Raw genomic sequence first — 17,802 nt, 5'->3', positions numbered from 1 at the left:
CTCTTGCCAGAGTCTTGCAGGAGGCTGCCACCTACTGGTGCCACCTTCTGGACACAATAATTTTCTCTATTCTAAGGGTGTGGCTATACGGCGATCTTGGCTGAAACACTTTGCATTGCAGTAAATTGTATAAGGTTGCAGTGTGACTTACAAGCTACCATGAAGGTGAACCAACAATTGCAAAAAATCCAGCAGATGTTTTTTTTCTAATTCTGGCATCACGGCAGCTTGCCAGTCACACTGCTACCATATTAATTTCCAGGGCAGCTATGCTACACAACGATCTTTGGTTGCCCGACGGGTGTTGGATCTTGATTTAGCGGAACTGTTTGAACAGTCGGTATTTCCGTCCTCATGCATCGTGCATAGCTGCCATAAAACTATTTGGAAGAATATACAATACATTCAGAAATTGTTCAGACCCTTTCACTTTTATTGAATTCAATTTTATTATGTTGTGCCTTGTGCTACAAGAAATATTTTTTAAAATAAATATATTTTTTCCCATTAATCTGTACTGTATCCTATAATGCCAAAATGAAAATAGGATTGTAGACCAGACATTTCTGTACATTAATTAAAAAGGAAAAACTAAAATTTTGCATAGACATAAGTATTCAAACCTTTTACTGTGACACTTGAAATTTAGCTCTGGGGGTCTCCCATTTCTCTCAATCATCTTTGAGATGTTTCTAGCCCTTGATTGGAGTCCACCCATGATAAATTCAATTAATCGGACATGATTTGGGAAGACAGAACACTGTTTACATAAGGTCCTACAGCTGACAATTCATGTCAGAGCAAAAACCAAGCCATGAGGAGGAAAGAACTGCCTGTATCTGGAGAAGGTTACAAAAATTTCTGCTGCACTGAAAATTCCCAACAGCACAGTGGTCTCAATTATTCTTAAATGTAAGAAGTTTGGAACAACCAGAATCCTTCTCAGAGAGGGAGAAGGGCCTTGGTAACAGAGGTGACCAAGAACCCAATATTCACTCTGGCTGGACTCTAAAGATCCTGTGTGCAGATGTTAGAAACTTCCAAAACGTCAAACATCACTGCACCTCTCTGGGCTTTATGGCAGAGTGGCAAGAAAAAAACCTCTCTCCTCAGTTAAAGGCCTCATGCACACGGCCGTTGTTAGGGGTCCGCATCCAAGCCTCTGTTTTTGCAGCTCGGGTGCGGACCCTTTCACTTCAATGGGGCCGCAAAAGATGCGTGTGCTGTCCGCATCCGTTGCTCCGTTCCGTGGCCTCGGACAAGAATAGGCATTTCTACAATGGACCGTCCGTTCTGTTCTGCAAATTGCAGAAGGCACACGGGCGGCTTCCGTTTTTTGCGGATCAGCGGTTTGCGGACTGCAAAAAACAGAACGGTCATGTACATGAAGCCAAAGACACATAAAAATTCACATGGGGTTTACAAAAAATCATCTAAATGATCTCAGACTGTCAGAAACAAGATTCTCTGGTCTGATTAAACCAAAATTGAACTTTTTGAACTCAATTCTAAGTGTCATGTCTGGAGAAACCCAGGCACTGCTCATTAGCTGCCCAATACCATCCCAACCATGAAGCATGGTGGTGGCAGCATCATGATGTCTTTTAGCGGCTGGGACAGGGAAATTTGTCAGGGTTGAGGGAAAGCTGAATGGAGCAAAGTACAGAGTTATTCTTAATAAAAACTACATGCGCATTCCCACAAGGCAACGACCCTAAGCACATAGCCAAGAAAACACATAAGTGACTTAGGGAAAACTCTGTGAATGTTCTTGAGTGGTCTGGTCAGAACCCTCACTGGAACCTAATCAAACATCTCTAGAGACCTGAAAATAACTGTCCACTGAAAGGTCCCATCCAACCTTAGGACCCTTTCACACGAGTTTTCCGCGCGGGTGCAATGTGTGCAATAAACCTGCACTAAATCCAGACCCATTCATTTAATTGGGTCTGTGCACATGAGCATTGTTTTTCACAGATCATTTCTGCGTTGCATGAGAATCGTAGCATGTTCTATATTCTCTGTTTTTCGCGCCTCCCTGGCCCCAGAGAAGTGAATGGGGCTTCAGTGAAAAACTTATTGCATCCGGATGCAATGCGTTTTTCACTTATGGTTGCTAGGAGATGTTGATTGTAAATCTTCAGATTTTTTCACGCACGTGAAAAACGTATCAAACCTGATTGCAACCATGCGGAGAAAACTGAAACACTGAATGCAGTTGCAGACAAAACTTGCTTGCAAAACTGAACTTGCTTGCAAAATGGTGCGAGTTTCACTGAACGCATCCTGAGCTTGAGAGGATCTGCAGAAAAGAATGGCAAAAATCCCCAATCCAGGTGTGCAAACCTTGTGGTTTCATATCCAAGACTGGAGGCTGTAAGGCTACTTTCACACCAGCGGCAGGACGGATCTGACAGGCTGTTCACCCTGTCGGATCCGTCCTGCTGCTATTTCGCCGTGGCGCCGGACTGCCACTCCGTCCCCATTGACTATAATGGGGATGGGCCGGAGCTCAGACGCAGCACGGCAGTGCACGGCAAGAGGCCGCTGGACTAAAAAGTCGGACATTCAGTACTTTTAGTCTGGCGGCCTTTTGCCGTGCACTGCCTTGCTGCGCCAGAGCTCCACCCCCATCCCCATTATAGTCAATGGGGACGGAATGGCAGACCGGCGGCACGGCGAAATAACGGCAGGACGGATCCGACAGGGTGAGCAGCCTGTTGGATGCATCCTGCCGCTAGTGTGAAAGTACCCTAATCGACGCTGCCAGAGGTGCTTCAACTAAGTAATGCAATATTTTAGTTTCTGGTTTTCAATGAATTAGCAAATATTTTGAATATTCTGTTTTCATTCTGTCATTATGGGGTACTAAGTGCAGAAAAATGGGTAAAAACTTTATTTATTTTATTTTAGCATGTGGCTTTGAAATGTGAAAAAAGTGAAAGGGTCTGAAGACTTTCTGAATGTATTATACCACTAGGGTATTTTTTATTTTAAAAAAACTACATTTTTGTTGTAAATGATATTTTGAGCAAAAATTAATGATTTTTTTTTTTTTCCTTTTACACCACCCTTGCAGCTTTTGAAACGTAGACAGGAAAGTTGCCATGGTTAACAATGTTAATTAGCTTCACTTCAGTTAATTCACTGAGACTCGCAAAATCGCACCAGTAGGAGCGTGGCGTACAAATACTGTAGTAGCATTTCCCAACAAGTATTAGGTTTAAAGATGCAACAATTTTATCCAAACTTCTGCAACATTTAATAAATTTGGAGCAAAAGTACCTAAGCAGAATCAAGCAAAAACTGACTTAAAAAATTGACCTCATAATAAAATCTGCTCTTTGCTTCTTTCCATGACCACAGGTTAATATAAATTATTCTGCTTACTCCGTCATGTGTTATCTTAAGATCATAAAGGGAACAATTCAAATTCTGAATGATATAATATTATGTATAACATTCATTGAGTAATACATCTCAGATAACATGTAACTTACCATAATTGACACTATGACCAGCTCCATCATTGCAGCTTGACATCCAAGTTCTGCCACACTGATAAGTCCTAAAATGAAATATTTATGCCAACATGTTGATTCGGCATAAACAGAAACATCCTATGTAGCCAGAGGAACACAACGGACGAAAGTTATCTAAACTGGTGCTGAGGGAAACTGGCTTAGTTGACTATTAGCAACCAATCACATTCCACCTTTCATTTTTCAGAGTTACTTTGGAAAATGAAAAGATCAATCTCATTCTCTAAATCAGGCATGCTCAACCTGCAGCCCTCCAGCTGCTGCAAAACTACAACTGCAAGCATGCCTGAACAGCCTACAGCTATCAGTCTACAGCAGGGCATTGTGGGAGTTGTAGTTTTACAACATCTGGAGGGCCGCAGGTTGAGCATGCCTGCTCTAAATCAACTCTGCTATACAGCAGCGCATACCTGTCACATCCAGGGCCTCCCAGGTGACGTCTCCTCCAATGTAGATCTCGGTCCTAATCTTCTCCATTTGGTCCTTACAACTTCTTTCAGGCGCGCCTCGTCTCTGCAGCTATCATCATCCTCCAACCTGGAGTCCCAACAGTGTTATCCTGCTGCTCACTATGCTCCCCAATACCCCCAAATACTATTCTGAAGAATAAATGAGTGTCCCCATAGTAATAGTGCTTCTCATAGTCTCACCAATAATAATTCCCTTCTAAAATGCCCTCATTAGTAACACTGCCCCCTACAATGCCCCCAACAGTGATAAAGCTCCCCAAGAGTGCCTCCATTAGTAGAAGAGCCCCCTCATTAATAATACCCTCACAGAGCCCCCAGTAGAAATAGGGTCCCCTATTGTTCCCCAGGTGGTAATAAAGTCCCTCATATAGAGCCTACTCTAGAAATAAATCCCCTGGATTTATAATACCCTTACAGTGCCCACAGTATTTAAACTGCCCCCTACTGTTATAATTCTCATCCTGAAGTGCCCCCAGTATTTATAATGCCCCTTGTAGTTATATTCCTCCCTCCAATGTACAGTCCTTTGTAAATAACATAACACTATCTCTCCTGCCCCTTCTAAAATAAAGTCCCATGTAAATAACACTATTTCCCTCCCTCCACCATAGAGTCCCATTTAAATAACATCACACTATCTCTCCAGCCCCCTCCAATATACAGTACCATGTAAATAACATCCCTCTCTATCTACAGCCCCCTCCAAAATACAGTCCCATGTAAATAATATCACCCCTCCACAGCAGCCTACAACATGCAATCCCATGTAAACATCACCCCTCAACATTCAGTCCCATGTAAATAACATCACTCCCTCCCCCAGCCGCCCTCAACATAAAGTCCCATGTAAATAATATTGCTCCCTCTTACAGTCTCCATCAACATACAGTCCATGTAAATAACATCACTGCCTCCCCAGCCCCCTCCGACATACAGTCCCATGTAAATAATATCACTCCCTCCCACAGCTTCCTCCAACATACAGTCCCATGTAAATAATATCACTCCCTCCCACAGCTTCCTCCAACATACAGTCCCATGTAAATAACATCACTCCCTCCGACAGCCGCCTCCAACATACAGTCCTATGTAAATAACATCACTCCCTCCCACAGCCACCTTCAACATACAGTCCCAAGTAAATATCACTCACTCCCCCAGTCCCCTTCAACATACAGTCCAATGTAAATAACATGACCCCTCCCACAGCCGCCTTCAACATACATTCCCATGTAAATAACATCACCCCCTCCAACATACAGCCCCTGTAAATAACATCCCCCCCTTCAGCCCTAACATACAGTCTCAGTTAAATAACCACAACTCCCAGCATTTCACTGCCTCTCCCTTCACTTACCTCCTCATGTAGCAGAAATCACCATAGCTTCTTCCCCCAGGACGTCTCATCTTCACTGCCATCCTCTCCTGCACTGGTCACATGATGGTGACATTGTCGCAGGTCCTTCTCAACCACTTCCTGTTTTACTGGTCACATGGCCTGTGATGTCATCACTGGTCCTTCAGCTCTTCCACTGCATTAGATTCAATTGTATTGCCGTCCTGAGGACAGCAATACAGTTGTATCTAGCTGGCAGGCAGTACATTCAGGGCCTGGGACAAAACACCAGGTGCCAAGGCCCCGAATGTTTTAACCTTGCAACACCCATGTTGCTAGGGGCAACTAAGTCAGTTTACCTTTGCACTCGTTTTAATAAAGCTTTCCCAATAGCTTTTGCCAATAGTCTGTGGTGGCATGTTGGTATTTATGACTTGACCTAGAAATCAGGGATAACATAAAAAGCAATTTCCAGTCTCCTGAAAAGAATTAATGGCCACTGGAAAGAATAATTATTCCCTTTAATAGTCATCTCTGAATTTTTATTTTATGTATACTGTGTAGTAGGAAGGGGTGTAACTATAGCCATAGCCATGGGCCCCAGAGGTTGGGGGTAGTCAGCTGCAAGCTATAGTGCTATTATACATACCTTTAATTATTGCTACCTATGCTGCTGTTTTACTTTTCTTACACTTGTTGATGGGACCCCCATTTTATTTTGCTATAGGGCCCTATGGGTTTTAGTTACAACCCTGATGGTAGGAATATTTGCAACTTCCTAACAACATATGTAAAGTACCTTAAAAATTGAAGCTCAGAATGGTAAATGTATTGTGCATGATTGACTACTAGTATGGCACTTGCCATTTCTAGTTTAGTAACTTCATGATGTGGTGCTGTGTAGCCTTATCTGTACTTGGTGCTGTGTAGCCTTATCTGTACTTGGTGCTGTGTAGCCTTATCTGTACTTGGTGCTGTGTAGCCTTATCTGTACTTGGTGCTGTGTAGCCTTATCTGTACTTGGTGCTGTGTACCCTTATCTGTACTTGGTGCTGTGTAGCCTTTTCTGTACTTGGTGCTGTGTAGCCATATCTGTACTTGGTGCTGTGTAGCCATATCTGTACTTGGTGCTGTGTAGCCTTATCTGTACTTGGTGCTGTGTAGCCTTATCTGTACTTGGTGCTGTGTAGCCTTATCTGTACTTGGTGCTGTGTAGCCTTATCTGTACTTGGTGCTGTGTACCCTTATCTGTACTTGGTGCTGTGTAGCCTTTTCTGTACTTGGTGCTGTGTAGCCATATCTGTACTTGGTGCTGTGTAGCCATATCTGTACTTGGTGCTGTGTAGCCTTATCTGTACTTGGTGCTGTGTAGCCTTTTCTGTGCTTGGTGCTGTGTACCCTTATCTGTACTTGGTGCTGTGTAGCCATATCTGTACTTGGTGCTGTGTAGCCATATCTGTACTTGGTGCTGTGTAGCCTTTTCTGTACTTGGTGCTGTGTAGCCATATCTGTACTTGGTGCTGTGTAGCCATATTTGTACTTGGTGCTGTGTACCCTTATCTGTACTTGGTGCTGTGTAGCCTTTTCTGTACTTGGTGCTGTGTAGCCTTTTCTGTACTTGGTGCTGTGTACCCTTATCTGTACTTGGTGCTGTGTAGCCTTATCTGTACTTGGTGCTGTGTAGCCTTATCTGTACTTGGTGCTGTGTACCCTTATCTTTACTTGGTGCTGTGTAGCCTTTTCTGTACTTGGTGCTGTGTAGCCTTTTCTGTACTTGGTGCTGTGTACCCTTATCTGTACTTGGTGCTGTGTACCCTTATGTGTACTTGGTGCTGTGTAGCCTTATCTGTACTTGGTGCTGTGTAGCCTTTTCTGTACTTGGTGCTGTGTACCCTTATCTGTACTTGGTGCTGTGTAGCCTTATCTGTACTTGGTGCTGTGTAGCCTTATCTGTACTTGGTGCTGTGTAGCCTTATCTGTACTTGGTGCTGTGTACCCTTATCTGTACTTGGTGCTGTGTAGCCTTATCTGTACTTGGTGCTGTGTAGCCTTATCTGTACTTGGTGCTGTGTACCCTTATCTGTACTTGGCGCTGTGTACCCTTTTCTGTACTTGGTGCTGTGTAGCCTTATCTGTACTTGGTGCTGTGTACCCTTATCTGTACTTGGCGCTGTGTACCCTTTTCTGTACTTGGTGCTGTGTAGCCTTATCTGTACTTGGTGCTGTGTACCCTTATCTGTACTTGGCGCTGTGTACCCTTTTCTGTACTTGGTGCTGTGTAGCCTTTTCTGTACTTGGTGCTGTGTAGCCTTCATCTGTAGTTGAACATTGCTGCATTAGGGTCCATTCACACGTCTGCAAAATCAGTCCGCATCCGTTCCGCAATTTTGTGGAACAGGTGTGGACCCATTCATTTTCAATGAGGCCGGAATGTGCTGTCCGCATCCGAATTTGCAGATCCGCACTTCCGGATCTGCACTTCCGTTCCGCAAAAAAATAGAACATGTCCTATTCTTGTCCGCAATTGCAGACAAGAAAAGGCATTTTCTATGAGAGTGCCGGCGATGTGTGGTCCGCAAAATGCGGAATGTACATTGCCGGTGTCTGTGTTTTGCGGATCTGCAAAACACATACGGACGTGTGAATGGACACTTATAGTGTCAGACTCGGGCCACCAACTAAATTCATTCTAAGGGTCCACTTTACAGCTACATACAAATACTACCTGTTCACATAGCAGCAGGCAGCAGCAAGATGTTCAGGGCTATTGACTATTGGGTTCTCAGCAGCTACGTCAAGAAGGCATATCCCTAAGGAAGGAGTATACTGCCTGGCCTGCCTCTGTGTCTAGAAGTCATCCCAATTACCCAATATTGGAAGAACAGGATTAAACAGGAACTTACCTGCCAAAAACCCTCCAATTTCCAGGCTTGACCACTCAATGCATATCATTAGCATACTGGGCAAGGCCAAACTCATGTATGGACCCCATTCCTGAAGACAATCTCTGGACCACCCTGAAAGAGTTTGCAAGTTTTCATAAAATGTTGTTCTTTACATCTAAGCATGTAAATGCAGACAAATACTATCCATACATGTGCTACACTATAGATCTTGAGGCTATTTCACCCTGTAGTTGGTACTCATCAGACAGGACGCATTTCCTTAGCAAACTCAGATTCATCCATTACACATTAACCCATTAGTGACTACCCATATGCCTTTTGCGGCAGTCACTAAGGGACCTTAGACTAGGCCCCTTTTTACAGTGGCCTGGTCTAATTGCTCCACAGGTCTCACATGAGAACCAGACTCCTGCTCTAATGGCCCGGATCGGCAGAAGCACCAGTCTGGATCTAAGTGGTTTAAAGGGACAAGGCTCTCCCCTTCTCCCATCAGCACCTAGAGAATGAGATTGCAGATTGCAAACCATGCAGAACTTTTTTCTAACTGGATCAGAATCCAGTTCCCAGGGGTCGGACCCCCACCAATTAGATACTGATGACCTATCCTGAGGATAGGTCATCAGTATTAAACTCTCGGAGAACCCTTTTTGCTTTCAGCCAGAATTTGCCACTAGAGGGAGCTTCTTGTATATGAATTCATACAGCTAGTATTGACTGATATGACAGCTGTATAAATTCATATGCAGTCAGCTCCCCCTAGTGGTAAATATGTGGTGACGTGGTAGAAACAAAGTGAAGAAAAACAAAAACAAAACAGCAGCTACAATGCTGGGTCAGTTTGTCCTATTACAGATCCTTACAGCATCTGACAAACCCCATTGACTAAAGGCTCATGCACACGACTGTTGTTGCTTTGCATTCCGCAAATTGCGGGGTGCCAATGTCTTCACATGGCAGTCTGGAGCCTAATGGCATAGCCTGTTGGTTACTGTCAGAAGGGCCACCATCAGGGCAGTACTGGTGGTATTTTAGGAGCCCAGTGAGAATGCAGTCGATGCAGTGGCTGGCTGGGTTGGGACCTGCTATGTGCCGCTGCTCCCTGCCCTGTGGCTGTTGTTAGTGTGTGATGTGTGTCCACTGGTATAAGAGGTCCAGCGCTAGCATTGTACAGTACTTCACGCGGGGCCCCTGTCACAGCATTTGATGCAGCAATTCCTGTCTATTCAAGCCCCAATAGTTCCATGATCTAGTATTCAGTAATACAGCAGGTGATGTCTGACTGATGGGCTGATGGCAGTTAGATGCCACCTGCTTTATCACGCAATACTAGACTAGGGAAGCGCTGGGGCCTGGATAGACAGGAATCGCTGCATTCCTTGCTCTGACCAAGGCATTTTTCCTGAAATGGCAAAAAAAACGAGAAAAAAAAAAACACCTCATCCAAGTGAGATGAGTATGTATTTTTTAAAACCAGATTAACCCCTGAAAGGCCTTAATTTTAATATCAGATGCCGCGATCATCGATGAAGGTAGCATCTGAAGGGTTCAATGATGGAGGTCGGTGCGATCAGGAATGAGCTTTGTGACAAAGTAATTTCTTTGTGAAATGTGGCGAAGCAGCCCAATCGAATTCTTTCATACCTTAGCTCAGGGCCGTTGCTAGCGTCTTAAAAGATCCGGGGCCCAAGCCCCAATGCATATTGACCAATTCTCTAAGTCGACCAACCGACCCCAACCCCACCACCACCGCAAACACTAGCACTGAAGACATTTTACTGTACTTGCTATACAGCAGCACATACCTCTCTCAGCAAGTGCCTCCCAGGTGACATCTCTCATGTAGATCTTCTCTATTTGGTCCGGACAACTTCTCTCAGCCGCCTCGTTTCTGCAGAGTGTGACACTTGGACATCTTAGGTTCCTCACTTTTCTGTACCCCAAATACTATTCTGAAGAAAAATGAGTCCCATACAGATAATCTTCCCTATAGTTATAGTGCTTCTCATAGTCCCACCAATAGTAATTCCCTTCTAGCATGCCCTCATTAGTAATACTGCTCCCTACAGTGCCCCCAACAGTGATAGTGCTCTCAAGAGTGCTTCCATTAGTAGAAGAGCCCTCCAGTATTAAAAATGTCCTTACAGAGCCCCCCAGTAGAAATAAGGCCCCCTATTGTTCCCCCAGTGGTAATAAAGCTATCTACAGAACCCTCAGTATTAATAAGACCCCCACAGTGCTCTTAGTAGAAATAATGCGGATCTATAAGTCCCTCCTATAGAGCCCCCAGTAGTAATAAGAACGCCTAATGTCCCTTGAATTTAAAATTCCCCCAAAGTGCCCCATATTTATATCGCCCCCTACTGTTATAATGCTCACCCTGACGTGCCCCAGTATTTATATCGCCCCCTACTGTTATAATGCCCCTAAAGTGCCCGCAGTATTTATACTGCCGCCTACTGTTATAATGCTCACGCTGAAGCGCCGCAGTATTTATAATGCCACCTGCAGTGCCCCCTGTAGTTATATTACTCGGTTAAGTGTCCTCAGAAATTGTAATTCCTCAGCCCCTCCACCATACAGTACCATGTAAATAACAATATTTCCCTCCCTCCATCATAGAGTCCAATTAAAATACCATCACACCACTTCTGCAGCCTCCTCCAATATACAGTCCCATGTAAATAACATCCCTCTCTACCTACAGCCCCTCCAAAATACAGTTCCATGTAAATAACATCACACCATCTCTCCTGCACCCTCCAATATACAGTCCCACGTAAATAGCATCACTCCCCTTCTGAGACGTCTTCAACATACAGTCCCATGTAAATAACATCACCCCCTCCCCAGCCGCCTTCAACATATAGCCCCATGTAAATAACATTACCCCTCAACATTTAGTCCTGTGTAAATAATTTCACTCCCTTCCACAGCCGCCTTCAACATGCATTCCCATGTAAATAACATCACCCCCTCAATTTTCAGTCCCATGTAAATAACTTCCCTCCCTTCAGCCGTAACATACAGTCCCAATTAAATAAGCACAACTCCCAGCATTGCTCTGCCTCTCCCTTCACTTACCGCTCCTCATGTAGCAGACCTCACCACAGCTTCTTCCCAGGACTTCTCCTCACTGCTGAGCTGTCCTCTCCTGCACTGGTCACAAAATGGTGACATCATCGCAGGTCCTTTTCAGCTACTGCATTTAGAACTGATCACATGACCTGTGATGTCACCACAGGTCCTTAAGATCTTTCAGGGCATATACAGTTGTATCTATCTGGCAGGCAGGACATTTGGGCCTGGAACAAAACATCAGGGGCCCAGGCCCCGAATGTTTTAACCTAGCAACGCCCCTGCCTTCGCTTATCACTAATTGTAAGCTTCACCTGCTTGCTTCTACAATGCTGCCCACCCATTCTCACACTCCTCTTTAGGCCCCTTTCACAGGAGCGTGACGGATTAGGTCCGGATGCGTTCAGGGTGCGTTCAGTGAAACTCACAGGATTTTGCAAGCAAGTTAAGTCAGTTTTGTCTGCAATTGCGTTGTTCAGTTTTTTCTGCGTAAGTGCAATGTGTTTTGATGCGTTTTTCATGCGCGTGATAAAAAACTGAAGGTTTACAAACAACATCTCCTAGCAACCATCAGTGAAAAACACATTGGGCCAGATTTATCATTAGCTCAGGTCAGAATAAAGGAGTGAAAAAGTCACCCAAAAAGTCCCAAACGATAAAACTGCGCACAAATTTGCGACTTTTTTCTGCTCTGCACTGTGCTCGCCAGTTTTCAGAAAGTGGGCGTGTTTTCTTATGTAAATGAATCTCTAGACAGATTTACTATTGGGACTATTTAAAAAAGTCGCAAAAAAGTCACAATTTCACTCCAGTGAGGACCATGCTAATCTTATGAGACTTTTTAATAGAACATGCGACTTTTTCATAAAAACGTGCGAACTTTTGTAAAGCTGCTTACTGACGGATAAACTGCTACCGTCAAACCACATTTATTACAGTCTTAAAGGGCCGATCATAAATGGCTTGGCTAAAACTGACTTTAGCCATATGTGAAAGTGGAGTGAGCTGTCAGAGTCATGATAAATCTGGCCCATTGCATCCACACTTGCTTCCAGATGCAATGCGTTTTTCACTAAAGCCTCATTCAGTTCCATAGGGCTAGGGTTGCGTGAAAAACGCAGAACATAGAACATGCTGAGTTTTTCATAAAATGCAGAACTGAGCTTGAAAAAAATGCCCATGTACACAGACCCAGCCTTAGGCCCCTTTCACACGAGCGAGTTTTCAGCGCGGGTGCAATGCATAATGTGAACACATAGCACCCGCACTGAATCCTGACCCATTCATTTTTAATGGGTCTGTGTACATGAGGGTTTTTTTCATGCATCAGTTCTGCATTGCATGAAAAACACAACATGTTCTATATTCTGCGTTTTTCACGCATCCCTGACCCCATAGAAGTGAATGGGGCTTCAGTGAAAACCGCATTGGATTCGCACTTGCTTGCGTTTTTCACTGATGGTTGCTAGGAGATGTTGTTTGTACACCTTCATTTTTTGTCATGCGTGTGAAAAATGCATTAAAACGCATCAAAACTAACGCAATCGCAGACAAAACTGACTGAACTTGCTTGCAAAATGGTGCGAGTTTCACTGAACGCATCCGGAGCCAACCCGTCACGCTCGTGTGAATGAGGCTTTATTTGTCTTCATTATGCATGCCTGGATAATTCTCTTCCATCAGATGTGTCTTCAGCATGATACCCATGAGTAAAATGATTTTAAAGGGTTCTCCGAAATATTAATACTGATTACCTATCCTAGCTGATCAGCTGATTCAATATATCTGTACATACATAATTCTATACATATATATGTGTGTGTATATATATATATATATATATATATATATTTATTTCCTGGGCGTCCTACGGCAGCACAAATACATATGGGTTTTATTCCCCTAGGTACAACCAGAAGAGACAGGTTAGCAAGCTTAATAAAAAACTAAACTAATCAACCAACAACACGTCAGGTTCAGCCATAAAACCCAGACACCAATGAAGACTCCTTGTATTTTTTCTCTTAGGTTCAGAAGAGACAGATGTAGTATCCTGGAGGCCGTTCTGCAATTTGCGGTTCTCAATGCACTGGCAACGTCCGTGCTGCGGCCGGGACGGATCAAGACCTATTCAATTTGAATGGGTCTGTGATCCATCCGCACCGCCCCAAAAAATGGAACATGTTCTATTTTTTTGCGGTGCGGAGGCATGGACAGAAACACCACGGAAGCACTCCGTATTGCTTCCGTGGGGTTCTATGCTTTTGTTCCGAACCGCAGCTCCAGATTGCAGACCCATTCAAATAAATGGGTCCGCATCCGTGATGTGGAGAGCACACGGCTGATGCCCGCATATTTGTGGGCCGCAATATGGCCACGGCCGTGCAACGGCCATGTGCGTGCATGCCTGAAGGTGTACTAAGATGGCACTTTTCCACTGGGTGGTAATCCACCGCACATCTTTTACACAGGGCATGACACTTGCCACACTGCGCTGTCACTAACCTCCTCCTGGATGTATGAGGTGCCATAGTTCATGCACACTGTGCCAGACTGAGAGCGGGCTTTACTCAGCAAGTGCAGGGAGGCTGGTGCATGCACTGTTTGGCTGTGGGGAGCCAGGACTAATGGAGCATGCATGTAGGCCCAGCGGTCAGGTGACAGGAAGTAAATCTTCCCAGCGGATACAAGCTGCAGGTGCGCTCTGCCAGACCGCTCAACCCGCTGCCTGTCAGAGTAAGTATGGCTTGCCGGCCTGTGATGGCTTATCTCAAGTCTTATTGCCCTGCTGTCCTGACTGTTTGCTGGAGCTCTGAGGTATTTCAGAGGTTTACCCTATTGCAAGGTGCTGTTATCTGCCTCCTTACTGAGCCTTTCTGCTGGAATTGAAGGATCTGTCCTGTCAGTATTAGGCTCCATTCACACGTCCGTAATAATGGGGCCGCATGGGTGCGGACCCATTCATTCTCTATGGGGACGGAATGGATGAGGACAGCACACAGTGTGCTGTCCGCATCCGAATTTCCGGAGCGCACAGCTGATCTTCCAGTCCGCAGCTCCGAAAAAAAACAAAAGATCATGTCCTATTCTTGTCCGCAATTGTGGACAAGAATAGGCTTTTTTTTAATGAGGGTTCCGGCGGGCTGTATTGCGGATCCGCAATGCCCTACGGACGTGTGAATGGACCCTTTTATGGCTGTATTGTATGGAGAGAAAAAAAATCTCCTTCTCCCTGGCTGTGACGCTATTTGCGCTACAGCCAGGGAGAAGGAGATGCCATTAGGCTCCAGGAGAAGTATATAGTGGGTTCAGCATGCATGTGAGTACTTGCATCCCTGGATCCGATGAAAGCTGTAATGGCACCGGACGGGGTTAAAAGCAGAGTGTGCTTGGCGTGCATGCTGTACCTGCGCTCCCTGGATTTTATGTGGCTGTCATGGCCCATAAAAGGTAGGAACTAGTGTTAGGGACCACTCATGAAGGCGACCTTGACGTGGTGAGTGGCTTATTACGCTTTGGCCAAAATGTACACCAATGCCTTATTCAACATCCAGCATAAAGGCAGGGCAGAGTGCTGGTTGCAGTGTGCGATTGCATTTTGTGTTTTTACATTTATATCTCTATTTCGCCATAGCAATCTGCACCTGCTAGGGGTAGTGCGGGCTGAATTTTCCATATACCTGACTAAGGCTTAAACTTCTTCCTGGCAGCATAACTTTCCTGTTTAAGGGACTCAAGCACCATTGCTGTTTGCAGGGTTACACCTTACTGAAGGATTATCTCATAGGCGTGTGCACCCTAAAGCACAAACACACCCACCGCGTGTGTATATATATTTATATATATATATATATATATATGTATATATGTAGCCTTTATGCCTTATTAGCCCCCATTATACCTCTCATTAGCCCCCATATGCCTCATTAGCCCCCATATGCCTTATTAGCCTCCATTATGCCCCCAGCAGCCTAATTTTTTAGAAAAATAAAAAAAACACTTACCTCTCTGCTCTTGGACGCCGCTCCTCGCCGCCCGCAATCCTCTTCCTCCTGCTGTCGGCTGTGCTCTGAACTGGCGCGCACAGCATGACATCACAAAGCGCCTCACGCTGTGCGCAGCCCTGCACAGCTGACAGCCGAGGACCAGGAAGCGGTAAGTACATAGGGTTCACCACTTCCTGGTCCTCCGGTACTAATGAGCGCTTCCAAAATAGAAGCACTCATTAGTATTCGCCGGCCAGCAGGCTTCATTAGGTTGTGCCCAGAGGCACACCCCGTGTGCACGCCTATGGATTATCTCCTTCCTGACAGTATTATATGTCTGCTTCTAGAGCTCAAGCACCATTGCTGTTTGCAGGGTTAGGGTGAACTCCTTTCTGTCAGTATTTGTTGATTATGATGTTCAAGTCAACAGCTCTGTATGCTTATTTATCTTTTTCCGGCTGTATATGTGTTTATCTGCTGTTGCAGAATATGCAACATTAATTAACCCTTTTTTTCTAAGGTTTCTAGCTGCTAGAACACATACTTATGATATTTTCTCTTTCCTGTAGATCTCTTCCACTCAGGAACACAGCAGGAAAAGGAGAAGTAAAACGAGGCACAGATTATGTATCAGCTGTGATCAGCCTCTACCTGATGAGCTCACATCTGAAGTTTGCCTACAGTGTCAGTCTCCTGACGACGCCTCTTCTGTCAGTTCTGCTCCAGGTTTTCTTTTTTGGTTTAAAGAAACTAAACTCTGTGTTTGAGGAAATTCAAGCTGCACATAAATCTAAGAGACTGAGGAAAGAGTCGCATGATCCATCACAGCAGCTATTATCCTCAGAGGTCTCCTCTGTAGCTGAATCATCCGATGACTCAGACTCAGATGACCCAGACCAGTTGTTTCTCCTTCACAATGAAAAATTACGTGAACTTTTTAAAGCTTTTAAAGAGACCATAGAGTTTGAAAAATATGTAGAGCATAAATCCAGGAGAGGTCAATTATTCTATTTCCTCTTACCAAGGATAGGTCACTGCCTGGTCACCCAGTTCTTGATGAATGGCTGAGAAAAGACTGGGATAAGCCAGAGAAAAGAACAGATATTAGTGCTAGATTTAAGTCTATAAATAAACTGCAAGAAACTTTCTGAGGAGTGGGATTCGTGTCCTAAAGTTGACTTGGCAGTGGCCAGATTATTCAAGAAATCTGTGTTTCCATCAGAAGATGCTTCTTTACTCAAAGATCCTATGGATAAAAAAGCAGACTCGCTGTTGAAAAAAGTATATATCTGCTGCCACTTCTAAAATCACTCTTTCCTCGGTTTCGGTGGCTAGATCTCTACGTGTTTGGCTCAGTCAACTAGGCCAAGACATTAAAGATGGAGTACCCAGAGAAGATCTTTTAGAAAATTTGCCCCTACTCAAGGCAGCTTCGGAATTCCTCTGTGATGCCCCTTTAGATTGTGTAAAGTTCTCCTCCAGGACTATGACCTGGACTCCTCTAGGACTTTGACGCCAGGATACAAAAATTCTGGCGCCAATGGGCAGCCACCTTCTCAGATGCCTGGGTGGTTTCTACACTACAGAGGGCTACGCACTAGAATTCATCTCTCCTCCTCCGGAAAAATTCACAATAACCAGAGTAAAGTCAACAGTGGTGCCCAGACTAATCTCACAATTTATTCAAAAGGCAGCCTTAGAGAGAGTTCCACTGTCAGAAAGAGGAAAAGGAGTATACTCCAAAGTGTTCCCATTGCCCAAGCCAGGAGGCAAATGGTGGCTCATTATAGATCTGGCCTTTCTGAACAGATTTCTGCTTAAAAGAAAGTTCAAGATGGAGACAATCCGATCGGTGATGCCCCTATTAGAGAATGGAGATTATTTTGCGACAATAGACCTGACAGATGCGCATCTACACATACCAATATTTCCCCAGCATTGCAATTATCTTCAAATAGCTCTACGCTCAAGCACAGGTCTGCAACATCTCCAATTCACATGTCTGCCTTTTGGGATTGCGATAGCCCCGAGAGTATTTACCAAGATAGTAGTGGCTCTATCAGCAGAGGCATTACTGTGGTTCCTTACCTAGACGATTGGCTCCTGAGAGCATCCTCTGCAGCTCAACTATTGAAGGATCTGCAGACAACAATAAAAGTGTTACAAGAACAAGGTTTCTTGATTAATAAAAAAAAAATCACATCTGATCCCAACACAGAACATCAAGTTTTTGGGCTTCATGCTGAACTCTCAGTAGAGAGGAGACGGTTGTAGGTTGACGATTGTATGACAAATCACTCATCTCACCACATGCCACCTGATCACCATCAGAAATGCGATGAGAGTACTAGGGCTCCATACATCATCAATCGATGCAGTCCTATGGGCCAAGTCCCGAATGAGGAAGCTCCAGAATAACATCTTGGCATCATGGAGCGGTGCTCACAAAGACCTGGACAAGATAGTGTCCATTCACCCCTCAACCTG

The 17,802-nt window shown here is 44.6% G+C and overlaps 1 protein-coding gene across 1 annotated transcript in view; it reads right to left on the bottom strand.

The window, feature by feature from the left end:
• LOC122933375 (multidrug and toxin extrusion protein 2-like) overlaps nt 1-17,802 on the bottom strand; it is a 305,472-nt gene that overhangs the window by 70,058 nt on the left and 217,612 nt on the right. The window contains exons 10-11 of the mRNA XM_044288336.1: nt 8,252-8,365; nt 3,501-3,568 (exon numbers count right to left, since the gene is read on the bottom strand). Of these exons, the coding sequence (XP_044144271.1) occupies nt 3,501-3,568; nt 8,252-8,365 (182 nt within the window). The remainder of the gene's footprint in view (nt 1-3,500; nt 3,569-8,251; nt 8,366-17,802) is intronic.

This window comes from Bufo gargarizans, chromosome 3 (assembly GCF_014858855.1).
Source record: "Bufo gargarizans isolate SCDJY-AF-19 chromosome 3, ASM1485885v1, whole genome shotgun sequence".
NCBI lineage: Eukaryota > Metazoa > Chordata > Amphibia > Anura > Bufonidae > Bufo > Bufo gargarizans.
The sequence above is the reverse complement of the archived record's forward strand: the minus strand, read 5'-3'. Positions and strand labels throughout refer to the sequence as shown.